The 22859-nt window shown below is 37.1% G+C and overlaps 1 protein-coding gene across 3 annotated transcripts in view; it reads right to left on the bottom strand.

Moving 5' to 3' along the window:
* The window catches only part of OTOL1 (otolin 1), a 40615-nt gene that overhangs the window by 10868 nt on the left and 6888 nt on the right, over window positions 1-22859 (bottom strand). Inside the window, exons 2-3 of one of the 3 annotated variants that reach the window (XM_087872537.1) lie at window positions 14060-14452; window positions 11255-11407 (exon numbers count right to left, since the gene is read on the bottom strand). In XM_087872537.1, the coding sequence (XP_087728663.1) occupies window positions 11255-11407; window positions 14060-14450 (544 nt within the window). In that variant the 5' untranslated portion in view covers window positions 14451-14452. Of the gene's footprint in view, window positions 1-11254; window positions 11408-13876; window positions 14453-22859 lie in introns of all 3 variants that reach the window. The other 2 variants (XM_034439064.3, XM_087872538.1) reach the window with 2 other exon arrangements.

The following is a 22859-nucleotide window of genomic DNA, read 5'->3' on the forward strand; positions in this document are numbered from 1 at the left end:
TTGTGTGCATGTATTTTTAATGTATTTGAATTTAGGAGCAAAACAGTAATTTTTACTTTGCTATCATCACTGTATGACTAGTTCACTTCAGAGAGTACTTTGTCCCCAACGTGGTGAGAGATCTGTGTTGCCAAAAAAAACCTGATAATAAGACACCAAGCTCAGGATCCCTAGCTTTAAGGCCAGCCAAGAGACAAACAAGAGAGAGGTTGTTTCAAAGACGCTGACAGTGGGTTCAAACAAGATGTGAAGGGTTATATGGTCAGTCTCCTATTCAGGTCTGCTCTGGTATGTTCTACTCCAAACAACTGTAGACAATCTGTTGCATTGTAAGAGTTCCATAACTCAAACAATTAGCAAGGTAAATGGCCTGTGGGCTTTACTGAAGCAGAACGCCAACAGAAACACTCAGGAAGGAACCTTCGGATAGACTTGTGTCTATCAAAGTCTAACCTCTGGTAAACAGAACTGAGCAATACATGATTAACGGTGGGAAGGGAGAAGCTTAAAGCACCAGCAGTACTTTCTGAAAAGAAGTTTATAATAAAGACATATAAAAATTAAAAATTTTCACACCTTCCCTGGCCTCGCTCTTCACCTTCCCAAGGAATATATTGCCTCATAGTTTGGAAACCTTGCTCTAAATGAAATTATATTTTTGGGAAAGAGCATCTCTGAATCCTTACTTGGCTGTTGTTTTATCATATCAGTATTTAATTTTATAGCTTAATACATGATGGTTATGCATGATTTATCCCTATTCATATAAGATCAATATGTGTTTATGGTTAAAAGCACAAATTGCTCTTAATCATGCACACGTCTATACTATTAGCTGAATGAGGACATTGATGCAATTCCCACAGCTCCCACACACATGCATAGACTTTCAGTAGTAATGCTCGTTCAACAAACAGGAACTTGCTTGGAAAGCCATTGCCAGCCAAAATTAAAATTTGTAATTAGATAATCAGCAGCCTGATGGGGTATAGGATACCGTCCTCTATTCATAATGAACAGCTTTTCCAGAGAAGAACTACAATTTGTTTCATTGATTTTCTTTATGAAATAGATTGTTTTATATACCAATATGTATACTTTATATTTATATTTAATCCTTTATTCAATGGTACCAATCCTAGAGAAGATACCTTCCAGATGCGTTGGGCAATAACTCCCACAATCTCTGTCAAAAACTGGCCGTTTAGAATTTTTGGGAATGTCAATACCAGGATAATTTCTCTATAACTCTCAAACCAACATTCTCTTATTTTAAAACTCCATTCTGAAGAATTACAGATTCTACCTGATTTTGTAGAATTACAGAATCTACCTGAGCTTCCAGCACTTTGTGGTCTTTAATACATTTTAATCCTTAATGCTTCCATCCAAAATTTTATAAATATGAAGCTATCTTATGCTGAGTCCAAATATTAGTCTATGTACCAGCATGTGAGCTCTTTCAAGCCAGACACATTGGAATGTCCTTTATCAAAGGTGGTCCACCACATGTACTTTCTGATATGAATGGGATAATATCATAAGTTTAGAGATGAATATTTATGGCAATAGATCTGTCCTGATGAATATCTACCGATAGTTAGCATGTACATCTCTTACTAGACATGGGAACTCCATAACAAACAGAAATGACTATTTTATCATCTAAAAATAGGTATTGACACATTTCAAAATCATGGGGTTCTGACCACATTTTAATTTAAAACCAAGTAGGCAGACTATTTATTTGTTTATATCCCTCCCTTATTATTTTTACAAATAATTCAAGGGGGTGAACATATCTTAAAGAAAAGTGTGACTGAATCTATATATCTGGAACTAAATTCTGGACTTTAGTCTTAGATTTCATATTGAAGAGCTGCTCAAATTATTGATATGTAATTGTAATGAATGCATCCCATTCAGATTGAATAAATTATTCTTGCTTTCTGCTTATTCCCTTTGCTTCCTTTCCTTAGTGACATTGCTACATGTATTTAACTGCTACAAATTAATGCAAAGAATAACGAGTTAGATGTCTGGTGGCGATATAAACAGCTTCCTATCTTCCTAACTCATTGATACCTGGAGTGATCCGTTTTCTATTTTTTCGTCTCATATTTATTTTCCTCAGGCCCTTGATATATTCTGCATAAAATACCATGTTACTTTTTCTGCATTGCACTTGAAGTGTTTAGTGAACAAAATGTCTTAAAATATTCTAAATAAAATATTAAGCATCTATACTTCATAAACACATTTTCTTAAAATGCCTAATTGTTATTACATTCCCCATATATATTCATTTAGCTTCAGTGTCTTCTTTTTCATTCTGGTTTAATATGGATATTAAAGGGGATTGGATAACTCCATTGTTGCATTTGTCTTCAACAGAAAATTATCAGGGTTGTTGTTTGTTTATTTTTAACTTCGCTCTGACAACTTCCATCTTGAATTTTTCCAGAAAAAGTGGGTTATCTTTTTGCAGTTATTCAAATGTTTTTTGTATAATTGCTTTGGTGAATTATCTTCAACTGACAGAAATATCAGTAGACCCAATATTTTTTGAAATACAGACATCATTTAAAAAAAAGAAAGCTCATTATCTCCTACCTTAAGAATATTCTTATCAGGAGTAGTCACTCTGTAGAGCACATTGCAGTACCCAGTCTTAAACTTCAGTGGGTAGTGGGTTATTTTGTTTCTTTTATTACTTTAATAATGGCCAATGAGAGAATGTAGAAAACAAAGAAGAACTGGGATTGGTGACTTGTTCAGAAAGTCAACAGGGTGACACTGAAATTGGAGAAAATGTAAATTCAGCGCCTTTCACAGATCTGAGTTATGTGATAGGTTTCTTCAGGTACTTGAGAGATGAGTGGATGTCAATTAAGCAACTGTGATGTGATTCTTTTAAAAATGTTAGATTTATATATGACTTTTTGTTAAGAACCTTCATGTGTTCTACAGCATCTTTCTTCACAAGCTTATCTGTATGACAACACTATGACATAAGTTTGATGAGAAAGAAATGACTAAGTGAACTTCCAAGAATGAGTGACTACTTGAATATGGATGTCTTTAATCCTAATTTTACAAAGTAAAATACCCTTCAACTTGAATTCAGTTCCTGGTTAATTCATGAGTACATCCTTATTGTTTTCTTGGCAAATATGATAGTGATTTTCCATTGCCTTATTCTGGGATATTTTTATGTAGCCCCTTGGATTTCCTCATAGCCTGTCATATGAGTACTAACTAGGTTTGGCTTTGCTTAACTTCGGATTCCAAACAATGCCAGCCAGGTGCTGTCATATGTTGAGATGTAATCTGATTTATAGCACCTTAACCAGGCCATCTTACTAGCTTTATAAAATGGAATGGAATGAACTGCCTACCTTAATTACCATCTCTTGAAGGAACTTGTCAGTTTTGAGATGGCAACTTTACATAGAAACATATAATGAATGTAAGACTTAAGATACTAAGAACTTTTGAAATCTTATTTAATGACTTGTCCACCATTCACAAGATAAACAAGACCAGTTATCTGGCTTGAATTTAGTATAGTAACATTTGTTTATTTCTTCCCCTTAAATACTAGATTGATGAATCCAGGCATTTCCTGTTTACCTTAGAAAAGACGTGCACAGTTCTACTTATTCAGCTTAAGGACATAATGCAGGTAATTCCTAATTCATAGGAATTGGGTCATCTCAACTTCATTAATTTATTCATGCATGCATTCACTTTATGTTTTGTTACATAAAATGCAATAATCATTTTAAAGCTGAAAAATGTAACCAAAACAACCAGCAAAAATACATCAAATGGAATTTATTGCCATCAAATGTGGTGATGGCCACTAATTTAGACAGTTTTAAGAATAACTGGAGAGATTCATCGGAAAACAAGTTACTAGTGTGATAACTATTTCAAATAGCAGTACCTCTCCCCAATTACAGGCAATACAACTTACTGTAAATATCCATTGCATTCCTATTCCAGCAGGCCGGCCTGGCCTAATTTTCTCCCCTTCTTTTAAATTTTTAAACTGAAATTTTAATTTGTTTTAAATTATTGGGAGTTTTAAATTGTCTCGGGCAAAAATTATTTAATTGGGTTTTAATCATGTTTTAACTTTTGTATTTATGTGTCTTATTTTGTGCCTGTTCACTGCCCTGAGTCCTTCGGGAGTAGGGCGGTAAACAAATTTAATAAAAACAAACAAAACAAAAAACATTGCTAGGAAGTAGTCAGTCTACCTCAATTATTACTTAGTTAGGAAAACTAAAATGGTTCCCTATGTAGAAAGTTAGCACCCACCCCTCTCCTAGAAGAATAAAATATTTTAGAAAATATTTTTTAAAAATAGAATATATTTTCCCTAACAGAAATAGAAATCTTAAGGGAGACAGAAACTCAGAGCTTCAGCTCCCTGCCCCCAGCAGATATCTGGTGCCCATTGAGAAGGACTGGGCCAGTCTATATACAAAACAAAAGACCTTCAGCTCCAGGGTGATTGGATTAAGACATGACCCTCCAGGACATTATAGGATTATCTAACAGCAGGGCTCAGTGCATTACAAAATCACCTGGGGACATTGCATCACTCAGCAAGCTTCAACCAAGCTTTACTCAGAAAACCTACAAGTTCAGCTATGACCCCTGCATGGCCCTGCAGCCCAGTGGTGGGTTTCAAAAATTTTTACTACCGGTTCTGTGGGTGTGGCTTGGTGGGTGTGGCATGGCTTGGTGGGCGTGGCTTGGTTGGCATGGCAGGGGAAGGATACTGCACAATCTCCATTTCCTCCCCAATCCAGGGGAAGGATACTTCAAAATCCCCATTTCCTCCCAATCAGCTGGGACATGGGAGGCAGAGAATAGATGTGGGTGGGGACAGTCAGAATTTTTACTACCGGTTCTCCGAACTACTCAAAATTTCCACTACCGGTTCTCCAGAACTGGTCAGAATCTGCTGAAACCCACCTCTGCTGCAGCCAATAGAATACATTTCTTGCACAGGAACAGGAAGCTCAAAGGCAAGGCCCAAGAGAGGGTATAAATAACCCTCACTCTCCACTCCATGTGGTCAGCTACCCAGAATCACACGCGCTTGGTGGTTCTGCTTCACCATTAAACCATCTTTCCAATCAACCTCCATGTTTCCAGTGTCTTTCTCTCCACTTGGGACTGAACCAGATGAATATTTCTTCCAACACCTATTTTAAATGCTAATTACTGTTTTAAAAAAATCTTCTTTCAAATAGACACAAAATGTAGGTATACAATTAACACTATTTTGTGTTTTTAAATATTATATTTGATTAATTGTATTTTTAATAAACACTGCTCTCTGCTGGCAGTTGGAATGCCACTATTTTACATGAAGTGCAGGACATAAATTTATCTGTATAGTTATAAATTAGGTGTGCAATTTTTTTTGCAGATATGCATTTCGTCCATATTTGGGATATGCATAAGTAAACAATCTACAGAGAAATCTACAGAAAAAAAGTTGAAGTGAGACTTATTTTGGCCCATTATTTCATAATTTTATTTTACTGAATGTGGACAATATTCAAATATGTTATCCATTACTCACCTAGAGCCTGAAAGGGCATAATTTTGAGAACTTCTAAACATTTTATATACATTGCCATACATTGCTACAATTCATTTTAATATATTTATTCTGTTTCCTCAGCAGAGCTTAGGGATAGGTATGTGATCCCTTTGTTCCCATTATATAATATTTTTAGAGATATATTTGTTTCAATTAAACTGAAAGGCAGGAATTGTTGGTTGTCAAACCTATGCCTATATTATCATAACCCAATTCTCCAAACACTATACCATACCAGTGGTGGGATTCAAAATTTTTTACTACCGGTTCTGTGGGTGTGGCTTGGTGGGCATGGCATAGCTTGGTGGGCATGGCTTGGTGGATGTAGCAGGGGAAATATACTGTAAAATCTCCATTCTCACCCCACTCCAGGGGAAGGATACTGTAAAATCTCCATTCCCTCCCCAATCTAGGGGAAGCTTACTGCAAAATCCCCATTTCCTCCCGATCAGCTGGAATTTGGGAGGCAGAGAATAGATGGGGGCAGGGCTAGTCAGAATTTTTACTACCGGTTCTACTCAACTACTCAAAATTTCCGCTACCAGTTCTCCAGAACTGATCAGAACCTGCTGAAACCCACGTCTGTACCATACTGTCTCTCATAGCTTTGAGGCGATCTGTTTTCACATTATCAGATGGAAAACAATCAAAAAGTTCATCCCTACGTGATATGAACCAACTGTTTTGATATCATCTTTATCTTATTCTAATTTTTGCTGCCCTAGTTCTCTGAATTTGTGTTTTGGCCTGTGTGCAATTTTAAAGGTCACCGACTTCATCATATTTGCTAGAACCACTGTTCAGGCTAAAGAATTTTCATTATTTTTCTTCACTTACACTTGATAAAAATAGAATAAGAATAAGAATAGAATTCTTAATAATGAGTAGGAATGAATAATGAATAAGAATGAATAATGAATAAAAATAGAATTAGAATGATATAATTAGAAATATACTTTATTTATTTTCTCTTATCAGCAAACACATATTTATTCATATGTAGCCCTTCAGTACAAACTCTATGCTCTTTTCCTGAATGAGTTCCAGGTTTACCCATCACCATGACACTGAATTGTTTTGAGAGCTAAATTGCCATTTTTGCAATTTATTTCAAATCAAAGCAATAATGGAGCTGATCATGCCATTGTGAGACTTTGATTTTCCTTCACTGTGTCTTCTAGCTCCTGGGCAGAAGCAAATCCTCATTTAGCGTCTGCTGTGACCTACAGTAACTGTACTAGAGAAAGCATATAGTTAACATGATCAGGAAACCAAATTGAATCCATTTAGTCCAGTTTTGCCATCAGTTGTATTAAAACCTTCTTTGGTTTATATAAGCAGTGGGCACACAACCCTTTCCCAACCCTACCACCCACCATGACTACAGCCATTAGTGGCCATTCTTCCAATGACTGGAACTACAGAAAAGTATGCCAGTATCATATTAACCATATTAACGTTGGTAAAAGTTTGGCATAGAAGTATAATAGAGACAGTTTCCCTTAAAAAAATGAAATTGGTTGTGATGCTTGACTAAAAGAATTTTTTTTTAATGGGAGTAGGAGATTATGGTTCAATCAGAATAGAACTGGAAAGGACTGATGTCTTCTTGTCCAACCCCCTGCTCAGCAGAAGACCCGATACCATTTCAGACAAGTGACTGTCCAGTCTCCTCTTAAAAACCTCCATTGATGAAGCACCCACAACTTCTGAAGGCAAGCTGTTCCCACTGGTTAATTGTTCTCACTGTTAGGAAGTTTCTCCTTACTTCCATGAGCTTCTCTCCTTGATTAGTTTCCATCCAATGTTTTTTGTCCTATCTTCTGATGCTTTGGAAAATAAGTTGACCCCCACCTCTTTGTGGAAACCTCTCAAATACTGGAGTATTACTATCATGTCACCCCTAGTCCTTCTTTTCTTTTGAATGGCCATACCCAATTCCTGCAACCATTCTTCATATGTTTTTGTCTCAATGCCCATAATCATCTTAGTTGCTCTTCTTTGCACTTTTTCCAAAGTCTCAACATCTTTTTTGTAATGTGGTGACCAAAACTATATGCAGTATTTCAGGTGTGGTCCTACTAAGGCTTTATAAAGCGGTACTGATACTTTACATGATTTTTATTCTATGCCTCTGTTTATACAACCAAGGATTGTATTAGCTTTTTTGGCTGCTGCTGCAAAACTGCTGGCTCATATTTAAGTGATCATCCATTAGGACTTGAGTCAGGTTTCGCCTGACTACAAGGATCTGTAGAAATCCTTTGTGTGACTTTTATCATTCAAAGAAAAATCACAATAAATCAAAGCGCAATACATTTAGGGGTTTCCCTAAAAGTCTACAATCTTATTTAAAGTCAACAATCTTATTTAAGGAAGCTTTTGTTCTGAAGGCAGAAAGAGATAAGACCATAGGGTGGGGTTTGTTCATTTTTTGAATGGTCTTCTTTTGCAGAACCATGAAGGGACTTCTAGTCCAATCCCCCGCCTAGGAAATGAGTCTTCAGACTATCCCAGACAAAGAGTTTCTCTATGTGTAAAACTTCTACCCAGTATGGGTTCTTGCCCTACCTTTAGGAACTGTGGAGAATAATCTATACCTCCATGACTGCTGTTCAGGTATTCAAAGACTGCTATCATCCTCTTCACCTTCTCTTCTTTAGGCTAAATATGTATAGTTCTTTTAACAGTTAACTGATCTTTTTAGGATTAAGCCTTCAAGCCCCTCATTATATTTTTTGTTCTTCTCTGCACTCTTCCCAGTTTCTCATCATTCTTCATGTATTGTAGCAAGGAAAAGTGGACCTGATTAATACACCATAAACTGAAGTCATTTCCTGTGGTCTTGTCTCTCTTTCTCTCTTCATACACACCACTAGTTCATGCTTAATCTGGTCTACCAGAATTATTTAATAAGAATTTTCAAGTAAAAATGATAGCACCATATCTTAAATTCAGCAAATTTAATTGATTGGAACACATTTATATCATTATGTTTCTTTGCATTTATTATTATATCCATTATGTATGTGTTAGAATAGAATAACAGAGTTGGAAGGGACCTTGGATGTCTTCTAGTCCAACTCCCTGCCCAGGCAGGAAACCCTACACCACTTCAGACAAATGGTTATCCAACATCTTCTTTAAAATTTGCAGTGTTGGACCATTCACAACTTCTGCAGGCAAGTTGTTCCACTGATTCATTGTTCTAACTATCAGGAAATTTCTCCTTAGTTCTAATTGCTTCTCTGCTTGATTAGTTTCCACCCATTGCTTCTTGTTCTACCCTCAGGTACTTTGGAGAATAGTTTGACTCCCTCTTCTTTGTGGCAACCCCTGAGATATTGGAACACTGCTATCATGTCTCCCCTAATCCTTCTTTTCATTAAACTAGACATACCCAGTTCCTGCAACCATTCTTCATATGTTTTAGCCTCCAGTCCCCTAATCATCTTTGTTGCTCTTCTCTGCACTCTTTCTAGAGTGACAACATCTTTTTTACATAGTGTCGACCAAAACTGAATGCAGTATTCCAAGTGTGGCCTTACCAAGGCATTATAAAGTGGTATAAACACTTCACATGATCTTGATTCCATCCTTCTGTTTATGCAGGCCAGAACTCTGTTGGCTTTTTTGGCAGCTGCTGCACACTGCTGGCTCATATCTAAATGGTTGTCCAGCAGGACTCCAAGATTCATCTCACATTTACTACTATTGAGCAAGATACCACATATACTGTACGTGTTCATTTTGTTTTTCTTGCCTAAATGTAGAACCTTACTTTGTTCACTGTTGAATTTCATTCTGTTAGATAGCGCCCAATGTTGAAGTCTGTCAAGATCCTCCTGTATCTTGAGCCTATCTTCTGGAGTGTTGGCTATTCCTGCCCGCTTGGTGTCTACACTTTAATAACTATCTTTAATCAGTCTTTCGACAAGTTACATTACATAATCCCATACAATTTGAAAGGTATTAGAATCAAAAGTCATATTTTTAATTTTTTTAATAAAGGAAAAAAACTGTTTCCTAGAATTTTTCAACAAAATCATATATAATCATATGCAACTCTTAATCAGTGTCTTCATTTTTTTATTTATACATTATAACCATTTCCCCATAGTAGTTCTGGCATATCTAGCTCTTCTCTTTTATCTTGACAACATTTTTGTGAGAAACAGTAGGCTAAGAGATGGAAACAAGACTGAGGATGCCTGGTGAATAATATGGAAAACTGGATATTTGAACCTTGGTTTTTTTTGCTCTGATCTAAATCACTGACCACTAATTGATTTTTTTCTTGATCTGCAAAGCATAGAGATTACAGGCTAATCAGAAAACTACAGGCTATTGTCCATTAAAATGTCTATAAAGCTATTGTCAATTAAAAACTAAAGGATTTATCCTTAACATTCAAGAACTAGAAATCTAGTACAGTACTGTACAGTATCAATAACTTTATTTTAGAGTTTCTAGTGGTAGCCACTGGCCAATCATATACAAACTTGAAAGCAGTATTAAGGGCCTGATTAGCACTTGTATGGAACTACCAGCCATGTAAGCTAAACTAAGAAATTTTTTAAAAATTCCAGAGGAAAGTAATGACAAACTAGTTTTGTATTGTTTGGAGACAAGAATATGGGAAATTATTCCTAATATCCACAAAGTCAGGCTTGATTTTTTTAAAAAAATTATCAAGTTAATTATAAGAACTTGCTACTAGCACAATCAATTTTATCAATGCATTTGAAAATGGGCAATAGAGAAAAATGAGAAAATACCATCAGTATCATAAATAGGAATAAATGCAATTGGAGACACAAAGCCTATTGATTTAAATAAACTGACATTGTGTCCAACTTTAAGTGATGGATATTGTATTTCCATTAATATTAATGTTTCCTTTCTTTTATTAATCAGGGTATAGCAAAAACCCTGAAAATACTGAATCAGTACTTTCATCAGCTACTAGGCCATTTTGAGAGGCATTCAAAATTTGAAGCCAAATTTCATCATCTTCAGAAAGTTGAACCAACATTGACCCAGAGACCTGACTAATGTCATGTGGGGTCTGTCTTACACCAGACGCTTGCTGAATTTGTTGGCCATTATGAAAAAGTGCAGCCTTTAGTGATTTGCTAGAAATGCTGAGGTGATAACTAAAATAATAGGTACCTCCAGTGGGGGCTATAAATCTGCCAGATTCTGTATGAAACCCATCATTTTCATTCAGAAAAACCTTATCAAATCTCACTGGAGATCCTGGCAGTGGGAAACTTCTCCTTTTCTGGAGGCCAGCTGAAAATGCAGTGGGTTCAACTGCTTTGCAGCTCCCCTTTTGCCCTTTCTCTCCTTTTTGTCCTCGAAGACCAGGCATTCCTTGGATTCCAGAAGAACCCATTTGTCCTTGTCTTCCTGGATCTCCTTTGAGACCAAGAGGCCCTTGGGATCCTGGTGACCCTGCTAAGCCTTTTGCTCCTTTTCTACCCATAAGACCTCTTTGTCCTTTCTCTCCAGGATTCCCTTTCAGTCCAAGGTCACCTTTTGAACCCAATTCGCCATTTTCTCCTTTGTCTCCTTTCAGCCCCCGAAAACCTCTGGGGCCGCGATTCCCAACCTCACCTTTCTCACCTCTTTGACAAGGAGAATTATTAGACCAATCATGTTCTTCTGTCTGACCACTAAGTAATTTGGAACTGGAATCCCCCCTTTCTGCCATTAGCTCTTGTCCAACGCCTGTCAAATGTCGTAGTTGTCCTTTTCTTCTATCTAGTCTTGCCATATCTAGAACCAAAGAGAACATATTCATCCATTATTAAAGATATTGAAAGAAATACCTTAATCAAGGATGGAAAAATCAAATAAAGAGATTTATTTTAACATACAGTATGTAGTACTGGCTGGGTGGCATATGCCACTTTCATCTTTGGAGAGAAAGGAATAGCATAATTTCTCAGAAGTAATTATTTAGAAATGTCATTGTTGATAGGGCCAATCCTACCATATGCATAATGGCAGCAAAGAGCAAAGCTGTTCCATTTCACAGAAATCACGAGACTATATGAGCTATCAACCTCTTGACCATAATGAAAATGGTGACATTCCTAAAATACATTAATTTATAAAGAGAAATTCAATGGCAAACAGTAAGGAAACAGCTTCTAATACAATCTAGAAGAAAGCTGATGTTGGTTTACTTATATTCAAAAGTCTAATGAATTCTGTATTAGGAAGTTCAAACAAGTTCTCTGGTCAAATCTTTCCATGCTTATCAATTTTGATTGGCTTGAAGTATGCAAGGGATGCAAAATAGATGCTTCCATGATGGAAACACAAATAAGCTTAGAGGAAAGAGAAGAATATTGAGAATTAACTAGTGGTTAAAGCACCAGGCTAGAAAGCAAGAGATGATGATTTCTAATCCTGCCTAGTCATTAAAAAAGGGTGGGTGATTTGGGGCCAGTCTCTCTCTCTCTCTCTCTCTCTCTCTCTCTCTCTCTCTCTCTCTCTCTCTCTCTCTCTCTCTCTCTCTCTCTCTCTCTCTCTCTCTCTCTCTCTCTCTCTCTCTCTCTCTCTCTCTCTCTCTCTCTCTCTCTCTCTCTCTCTCTCTCTTCCACCACTCCCCTCAATTCACAGGATAGTTATTGTGGGGAAAATAGAGCCAGGAGTTCACTGCCTTGAATTATTTATAAAAATAATAAAGGCAGGATTAAAAAAAAGTTTTTTAAAAATGTCACGGTTGGATGGAATTGAAGAAATAAGATTTTTAAAAGGAAAAGGTGAGAAGCCTAAAGTACAAAGGCAATCTCTAAATCATTATGTGGTAGAAACAAAAATGGATAGAAAAGTGTGGCTCAGAAGTAGACTAATTATACTTTCTTTCCTTTTCCTTATCTTCTTTCCTTTCTTTACATTCTTCCTGCACTGTGCATAACACTTCTTACTCCAAAAGGAAACAAAATAATGGTAATGGTAATATGGAATATTACTCTACAGTATCCAGCAGATTTTTCTAATGATGTTCCAGTATTTGTCCATCTCCTGCCAACAGCAGCTAGCAATCTGGAACGTAAATTGGCAAAAGAGGATAATGTGAAGCCAGCCGTGCATTTGGACTGCATTGATTATTTGGCTCTATACCCTTCATTTTATCCCTGTTGAATGCTTTTACCTCTGAACCTATGGAAACATCAAAATACTGCTTTGTTAGAATCCATTCAATGTGATAAATTGTACCAGCTGTTGGCCATAATCACTGGAAATTTTGAATGTGAAATCCATGACGTCTGAAAAGCCTCAATTTAGCGAAGTACATGCAGCCCAGCTAGTTTACTTAAGTCATCTTTTCTTATTTCATTACAAAGTTTTAAATACCGTACAAAGTTCACTATTTGAATTTCAAGAGTAATGTATGTAAATCAGCAAGCAGAAGATGATCCAGCCACTCAAAATCAAATTTGATTTAACCCGAGGAGAGAGATACGCTTTCATTTCATTTATCATATTATTTCTGTCAATTTTTAAAAAATGTTTCTGCCCAGGATTTCTTGTGGGGTCATCCTGAGAATTTGAGGGACTGTTTGAGATTATGATCCTAAATAATTCACTCAAAGAATTGACCAGTTTTGTTATATCTCATAATTGTCCTCAATATCCAACATTATTACAGCTGTACATTTTAGGGGATAAATTCTTATCTTCTCAGTTTATTCCTGCTAAACTTCTAAGGAATCCCATGGCTTCCTAGAATATATTCAAAATGTATTTATTTTTGATTGCCTCAGACTATAGTTACTTCAAGCCAAATCAAGCTGTGTTTGCAGATAGATCCTGGGGTAAACAGAATGTTTGGACTTTTTATACGGTTGCAAACAATATATAACAAAAGCACTAGCGGATTATGAGAATTATCCCACAGTGCTGTGGGTCAAACATGTGATCGAAGAGCTGAGCACAAGGGGATAAAGGCAACCCACAGATTAGTAAACATTAGCAGACATTCGGAGTTTTGAACCCTGGTGATTTGCCTACTGAAAGGAACACAATTTGTTCATTTACCATTCCTGAATATCTTTTTACTTCATTGCCCAGAGAATTTGGATTTGGAGGATTTTGAGTACGATACTGATCCGGTTTTTTTTAATTAGGGAAATAAATGAATGGTCTTCGTTAAAAAAAAGAAGAAGTAGTTTTCAAAAACCTGAAGGCATTAAGTGATAAAATTACCTACTTTCTTTCTTTTTTTTTTTTTACCTTGATCTCTCTTTTGTCCTTCTGCTGCTGGAATTTTACAAAAGCAGTGCTTCTCTGGGTCACTGCCATTTCCCTTTGGTGTATGTGAGACGGCAGGAACTAAGTAGCCATCAAATGTAATGCCTTTGTTAATTCCAGCAAATGGCATACGTGTGCTACCACTGTTCTCATCTCCAGAATCACCTTTTCCAGGAAAGGCCTGTCCCGTGTTTGCAGCTGTGAACAGCTTGAAAGCCATCTGTTGTTTGGATCCAGCAGTCGTGGCTGCTGGTTCTGGAAGGTTCTTATTTACCACTCCATCCGTTCCATTAAAGGACGAGGTTGCCAGTGATGTTATGACAATCTGGGAACTTGCTTGACTCCCACCATCTGTGACTGGCTCAATTTCATTTCTCTCTGGGTCCTGACCAGAGGGAACAGTGAAGGCTTGTTTAGGGGCTTCGGTTTCAATCATGCTGCTGAGTGACTCCATTGTGAACAGCTGGTAGGGAGAAAAGCTAAGGATGGCTGTCATACTCACAGGACCCCAAGAGACAATAGACAGCAAAATTTGAATTAGAAGGAAGGACAGCATGCCTGAAATTGCAAAAATAGAAAAGTTGTGGTGAAGGTTGTTCGTATGTATGAATTTACTAAGTTGCAAAAGGAACAAAACCAGGGATTTTGAGCAACGCTGATTCATAGAACTGTATGAAGCACAGTCGCCTCAGGCTAACAAAAGTCCTGATAGAAAATATATCAATGTGTCAAGCTTAGAGCTGAAATCGTCACAGTCTTCCCCAGCCATGAAGATCAGTGAGTCACACACAGTCAAGGGAGGGATGGCAGCCAGGAGCTCCAGCCAAGCCTTCACAGCTCAACTCTGGCCATGGTTTGCTGCAAAGAAACCACACTTCCATAGAGAAACCTAGGCAATTGCCAGAATGGCATGGAAATAGGACATAACCATAGGCAGAAGGTCTTTGTCTACCCTCAGGTATACAAAGAAACCCTCTTTCCAGACATCTATTGATCATCATGTTTTTGCAAGCCAGATTTAGTAGCTCTTGTAGGGGTACTGCTTCACCACTCAAGACCATCCTAGGCTGCTCTTCTGCTCTCCTTCTGCCCCCAAGAATCACTTGTATATATGAGACCAAAACCAGAACAAGTCTGCTCTCACAAATACAGCCATCAACTCTTGATGACTAATATTGGAAAGGAGGAAATTGAGAGGTTTGCTTTGGGCCCAAGAGAGTTCTATTTATACCTCCGGAACCCCTCTGCTCACATTTAATTTATACAGCAAAATTATTGTGAAGAGTAACAAAAACCTCAACTTTAAACCAAAATACAACTCCATTTAAAGTTCATTGTAAGAACTCAATTGAGAGTGTATTAGACATGACTTACTGAAACGAGATGATATCAGTTTGCAGAGTCATAACTGGCACACCAGCAAATGTGGATATAGGGCTTCTCATCACTGAGATCATTTGTATCTCAAGTTATAGACTTGACTAAAGGATAAACTAAAGGATAAACCACCAGTTACACATCTGCTTCTTTGATGAGTATGCTACCTTGTCCATTATCTATTTTCCCAATTCTCCAATCGGAGAACTGCCTACCACAGTACTTCTACCTTATGTGGATTTAGTTTCAATTTACTGACTGCCATCCATTTCATTATAGCCTCCAGGAAACTGTCAAGCAGTTGTTCAGCTTCTCTTAGTAGAAAGTAGAAAGAAGGTAAAGAGCTGTTGTGTATCATCCAGAACTCTAAATATCTTGATGATAGAATAACAGAGTTGGAAGGGAGCTTGGAGGACTTCTAGTTCAATCCCCTGCTCAAGCAGGAAACCCTATAGCATTTCAGACAAATAGTTTTTCCAATCTCTTGCAGTTTTGGAGCACCCACAACTTCTGGAAGCAAGTTGTTCCACTGATTAATTGTTCTAATTGTTCTAACTAAGGAAATTTATCCTTCGTTCTAGGTTAGTTCTATCCTTGATTAGTTTCCATCCATTGCTTCTTGTACTTTGGAGGGTAGGTTGACACCCCTCTTCTTTGTGGCAGCCTTTAGATATTGTAACACTGCTCCCTAGTCCTTCGTTTCATTAAATTAGATACTGTTCTTCATACGTTTTGGCCTCTAGTCCCTAATCATCTTTATTGCTCTTCTCTGCACTCTTTCTAGCATCTCAACATCTTTTTTATAATGTGGCAACCAAAACTGGATGCAATATTCCAAGTGGTTTTACTAAGGTTTTATAAAGTGTATAAAGAACAAATCTGAACATGATATTATCAATAAACCATCAGGAAACAAAATTGCATTCTGCCCTCTTGGTTACTTTCTAGAAACTAGTTAGACATTGCATTCTGCCCTCTTGGTTACTTTCTAGAAACTAGTTAGACATGGAAAGAAAATATTATTATTATTTTATTATTATTATTATTAGTCATATTTCTATGCCGCCCACTCTCTGAGGACTCTGGGCGGCTTACACCAAAGACAGTATACTAAATAGCATATTGCTCCCTAACAATCTGGGTCCTCATTTTACCCACCTCGGAAGGATGGAAGGCTGAGTCAACCTTGAGCCGGTGAGATTTGATCCGCTGATCTGCTGAACTAGCAGTCAGCTGAAGTAGCTGCAGTACTGCACTCTAACCACTGCGCTGCCTCGGCTCATAGACAGATGGAGCTCTGATTTAATTCTGCAATGCTCTTCCATGGAAACATAATGCTGAGTTCCAATAAGTAGTAAATACAGAAATAAGATTTACCTGAAAAAAGTCTTCAAATACAGGAAAGACTTTTCCAGTGCATCCATGACACTAAAAAAGCAATCTGAGCTGTCTTAAATACTAAGAATGAAAACAAAAGCACATATTTTGCACAATCAGAAATGTGAGCAGGAGGAGTTAGACAGTCTGGTATAAATTATTATTTCTTAGAAAGGTTGAAGAGGACATTCAGTTTGTTCTTTGTTGTATCTTTATAAACAAAACTTGTTCTTAATAATCTCTTGTTATATAATCTCTTGTTATATATGAAATGATACGTTAGCTTGGTGATTATTCCAAACAGCTGTCATTTGGAATAACAGATGGCATTATTAGATGGGGGGGGAAAAAAGAACTTAATTTTTAAAGGGTTCAGTTCCAAAATGTGAAGCAGCCAAATTTCCCCTATCATTAAACGTATTTTAAATGATATGTTTGAAAACAACTGGCATCTATCACTAAAATAGCTGATAAAAAGTACAAGAGAACTGAGCACAGACTATTTAGTAAGTTTACCTCTTCACTATATTTAATAAAGTCCACCTATTGTGTCTTCATGGAGCAATATTATTAAAAAATACACACCATTCTATATGTTTCAAAGCTAGTCAGCAATCTGGATTCAAAATAGGAAAAGATGGTTTGGAGCCTACATTGGCATCTCATCATACCTGTGCAAGCCCTGAAGGTCTTCTAGTCATCCAAGATATCTAGAAGACCTTCAAGGTCCCTCCAACTCTATTATTCTATGTTCCGCACAGTGGTGGGATTCAGCCAGTTCGCACCACTTCGGGAGAACCGGTTGTTAATTTTCTGAGCAGTTTGGCAAACTGTTTCTTGGAAGAAATCTGTCACTGCGTTATTTTATTTCCCAGCTGAGCTTCATTATTTTTGGACTAATAGACTTACTGTAGTTTGCCAAGTTCCTTATCAGTAAGCTACTACGCATGTCCATCCACCCACATTCCTTCACACTCTTTCCTTTGTTCTCTTTCCAGAAAGGTCCGGCTAAGAGATAGCCGGCCCGAATTACCTTCAAAAATGTAACAATTAACTTTTCTTAGTTAGTGAGGTGTTTTATTTTCTTTATAACAAATAAATGAGTTTTATTAGAAACCTTCCTCGCGTTTCTTTTCAGATTATTGCAACTTGGAATAAGCCTTGATTCATCTCCTCCTCTAAACCAGGGTAATTAGTCCCAGAGCCAAACATGGGATTAATAAATGCCCTGACAAAATCATTAGGGCAGAGAACCGGTTGTTAAATTACCTGAATCCCACCACTTGTTCCACAGTATGGTCTAAGTCCAGGGAAATAAAAAAGAGGGACATAAACACAGAAACTCAATGGGGTGAGCTTCCTGCTGCAAAATTACAGATATCAAAAAAGGAGAATATTTGTAACTCAGGGTTGAAATGAGGGGTCCTTGGTGCTCTCTGATCTTGCAGGTGTTTCTGAGCTCGCAGATGTTTCATTACCCAAACTAGGTAACATCTTCAGTGCTAGTTCTGATGGAAGAAGAGCCCTCAATTAAAGCTATGTTTGAGATAACATCAATATCCCTCAATCCTACCTTTCAAATTGAGTGTGCAGATAAAACAGCATTAATATATCTCTATACCCCAAACTGATAAATTTGATTCAGATGAATACCACATTGGCCACAAAGTGATTGAGATGGATTAATGTGGTAATTAAATTCCTCCTCTCTTTAAAGAGAAAAAAAATCCATTCAGGCAAACATATGTTTAATGTCAAACAAGATTACATCAATCCTCGTGTTTCTAAGGAACTTTTTATAAAGCAACTATACTATTGTCTCCCATGCTAGAATTATTTTATTCAATGTAGACATATTGATTACTTTTTCATCTACCCAGTCCATCTCAGTGTAATTAACCATACTAAGAAAGATCACACAGTCTACATTTCATTTACCTCCTTGGCCCACATCACCTGATAATAAACCATTCAGAGGAGTTATCCTTCTACAAGGCTACAGTCAGAGAAAACAAATAGGAAGGATACATGAGTTCAGATAACAAGGAGTTTTAGAAAACCAGGGTGAAATTAGTTTCTCTATATTCTCCGTTCATTCATTCTTGGAAGCAAAGTCAATCACAGTAATCATTTTTTCCCAATCATGACATTCAAATGACAGGACTGTGATTATCACAACGTTCAAAACAGTACTTGTCAGCATTAAATCAAACTCATTTCCTCTTACATATTATTTCTTTACATAACATATCCTTGAATGAACTGGAAATTGGACAGCCATGTATTCTAATTTGAAGAGGAGAGCATTCTGTATGAAGAGCTATCTGAAGACTGTCTCCATTTGAGGCCTTATCCTTTTTTGATAGAGTGCACAGACTAACATTTGTTTAAGAATAATGAACCATACAAAGATAGAATAAAGGTTCTGAAATTGCCTATCACGGTGAATATCTGGATGCCTGATTTAGCGCACACACATACACAGAGAGATAATATCATCACAAATTCTCCACTCAGGTGTAAAGTATTACATTTTATTTAAATTATAATTTCCAAATGTGCACCCATATTTATAACATAAAGGAAAGCTTGAAACTTGTTCTTGGAAGCTGTTAAGTCTGGATGTGGTGAAATAGATTCAGACTGACTCCAAAAACAAACTGCTTTTTCATCAATCAGCATTCAGAAACTTTGACCATAATAATTATACAGAGGGAGTTGTACTCCTGATGAACATGGAGCTTGTGAACTAGAAGTTCTCCTGGACTTGCAGCCGCTGTTCAAATGGCAGGTGGAAGTTATAGCCATGGTGGTCCTTGATTAGCTTTCACTGGTGTGCCAGTTATGATTCTACAGAAATAGGAAGCCTTGATGATGGTGGTAACTTATGCTTTGAGCACCATTTAGTTAGATGACTGTAATATGTTCCACATGGAACAGCCTTTCAGAAGATGGAGATGATCCAGAATGTTGCAGCTATATTGTTTACAAGTTAGAATATGTGCCACCAAGTTGGTTTCAATTCTTAACCCACCACATAGACAATTTTTCACAATGTTGCCCTGGAAGTCTCCCCATAGCCCACCCATCATTGCTGCAGTCATGACCACTCATCTTGCTGCTGGTTGTCTTTTCCTTTTTTCCTTCTACTTTCTCAGCATTGTAAATGTCTCAAGGAGGTTGTATCTTCACATAATGTATTCAAAATAAGACCATTTGATCATTTGTATCTCAAGTGAGGTCTGGATTGCTTTGTTCTGTGGTCTAATTGTTTGTTTTCTTGATTGACCTGGTATTCTTAGGAATCCTCTCTAATACCAAACTTCAAAAGCATCAATACTCTTTCTGTTCTGCTTCTTCAAAGACCAACTTTCACCCATAGGATGTCACAAGGAAAACAAATTTGATTCTGAATGCCACACGTCATGGCATCTTGAATATCTTTTCCAGGCCTTTGTTGCAGGGGTGAAATCTACTTACCTTCTTTAAAGGTTCAGAAGCGTGCGCGCTCCACATACTCATGCAACAGGCGCCCGCAGACCTTCTGCACATGCGCAAAACCAAGGTAAAAAACACATTGCTTCCTGGTTAAAACCAGGAAGTAATGACACCCGGGTGGGTGGGCAGAACTTCGCTCCGCCATCTCTACCGGATTGCTGAACCACCAACAAGATCACTACCAGATCGGGCGATCCGGTCTGATCCGGGAACATTTCACCCCTGCTTTGTTGGTGTCATATCAAGTACTTGTCCGTGGAATATTTCTTGACTGCTTGTTCCTTTATTGTTGATTGATAGAAGTAATCCACATTTCAATGTCTTTACTATCAATTCAAAGCTGTGGCTATAGCTTTGGTTATTACTTTGGTTTTCTTTCTATTTTAACCTTAGTTTTTTTTTCACTGTGCTCCTCCTATTTTGCATAATAATAATAATAATAATAATAATAATAATAATAATAATAATAATAACAATAATAATAATAATAATAATAATAATAATAATAATAATAATTATTATTATTATTATTATTATTATTTTATTTTATTTCTATACCGCCCTTCTCTCGAAGGACTCAGGGTGGTGTACAGCCAATTTAAAAACACAAGACAAAACAATGATTAAAAATTAAAATAATTAAATAGATTTGGCCCGGTTTAAAACCCCAAAAATTTAAAATACCCCAATTTAAAATTATTATGTTGATAGCCCAGCCTGGCGGAACAACAGGGTCTTCAGTGCGCAGCGAAACACCCAGAGGTGCATCATCCATTTGGTGCTGACTTTTATCAATCAAACAACCTGGGCTTTCAGATGTTCCAATGCTGCACTAATCACTACTAACAATTAACTTCATCCACTTTGCAAGGGCATGCAATCATTGTGTTAGATCGGGGTCTTGAATAAGGAGGCAGGACTCTGCATAGTGACTTCAGCTCTTTATTTCAAGGCTTGGCAAAACATCTGCGTCGGCTGGCCGACAGCGCCCTCCTTTTAAAGGGCTCTGTCCGGCAGCCTGGCCACTGACATCTTCTTAATTTCCTGCCACTTGAGTAGACCAATGAGTGGCAGGCTTGCTAATTTCTTCTACTTAACTCAGACCAGAGTGAAGCCTTCGTTTTCGGCTTCACTCCCTATTTACATACTTAACACGTTGATTAAAATAATTTGCTGGATTTGTACAAAAAGGCAAACTAGTTTCACACACAAGAAACTTCTAAACTCCCTTTGTGTATACTCCATTTGCATGGAACAGTATGTTAAAAAGGAACGTGCTAAAGCTCACTGGAATTCATGAATACAACAACTAAGGATACACTTAAAAGGACTCATTTAACCCCCAACTTTTCTCTGACTTGGCCAAAAATTATTTTAAAAATAAAAAGAGCACAAGCTTTCTTTGTTACCCAAGCTTTCTTTGTTACTAGCTGCCAAACATACAGGAACCTCAAAAACAGGAATAGCAATAGCACTTAAACTTATATACCACTTCACAGTGCTTTACAGCCTTCTCTAAGCAGTTTACAGAGTCAACATATTGCCCCCAACAATCTGGGTCCTCATTTTACCAGTATGGAAGACTGAGTCAACCTTGAACCAGTGATATTCAAACTGCCAAAGCACTGGCAATCGGCAGTCAGCAGAAGTAGTCTGCAATACTGCATTCTAACCACTGCGCCACCATGGCTCAGGATGATCATTGCTCTCCACTGATATTTCAGGCATGTCACTCATAACTATGGAGGTAGTTCAGAGAGATCAAGACTAGTAGCCTCTGAGTGCCTGATCTTCCATTCATGTCATTGGTGCCTTCTAAAATCATTTAAACTTCCCCACATCATTTGGCAGTAGTCTGTATGTGCCTTGAGTCAGTGTTGACTCCTAGCAAGTGTCTGGACTGATCTCTGCAGTTTAGTTGGCAAGGTTTTTTTCAAAAGTGGTGCAAACATCTTCAAGAAGAAAACCAAGCTCAGCAAACACCAGCAATCCAATATTTCAATCCTGAGTTTCAGATATTTTCCACTCTTGCTACTTCATTATTACACTTTAAAGTTGCAGGTATTCTAGGGTATAATTTAATTAATTTATTAATGTTCATCTGTCATATGTACTCTGAAGGGAAATGAACACATTTTCAGACTATCAAAGGGAAGCCAAAATCCAGATGAATTGCAGTTAGATTAGAAGGTCCCATAGAGTTCAGTTATTCTCCTGCTTAAGAAACTGACTGTGATTTCTCAACCCAAGACAAAGATCATCATCACCTTAAAATGTACTTCTTTTCTTTTCCTTCTTGTGAAGACAGGTTCGATGTTAAATAATGAAAGCTATCCAGCAGAGGGCAGCCTTAAACTATCAGAAATATTTTTGTTGTACAGCAGGCAATTATCCATCCCTACACAGTAAAATTTATTGCCATTATTCCATGCTTACCGTTCCATAGGTATAATGCAAATCTATTTGAATACCTTAGCATTCATTTTGCCTGGTGGTATAAAAACTGATTTATTTATTTTTATTTCTTTATTTATATCCCATCTTTATTAGTTTTATAAATAACTCAAGGTGGCAAACACACACAATACTCCTTCTACTCATGCTTTACCCTATAACAAAAACCCAGTGAAGTGAGTTGGGCTAAGAGAGAGTAACTGACCCAAAGTCACCGGTTCCTGGCACATTAGTTTTTATTTTGTATGAACATAGTGTA

The sequence above is a fragment of the Pantherophis guttatus genome, chromosome 6 (assembly GCF_059756535.1).
Source record: "Pantherophis guttatus breed Tessera chromosome 6, ASM5975653v1, whole genome shotgun sequence".
Classification (NCBI taxonomy): domain Eukaryota; kingdom Metazoa; phylum Chordata; class Lepidosauria; order Squamata; family Colubridae; genus Pantherophis; species Pantherophis guttatus.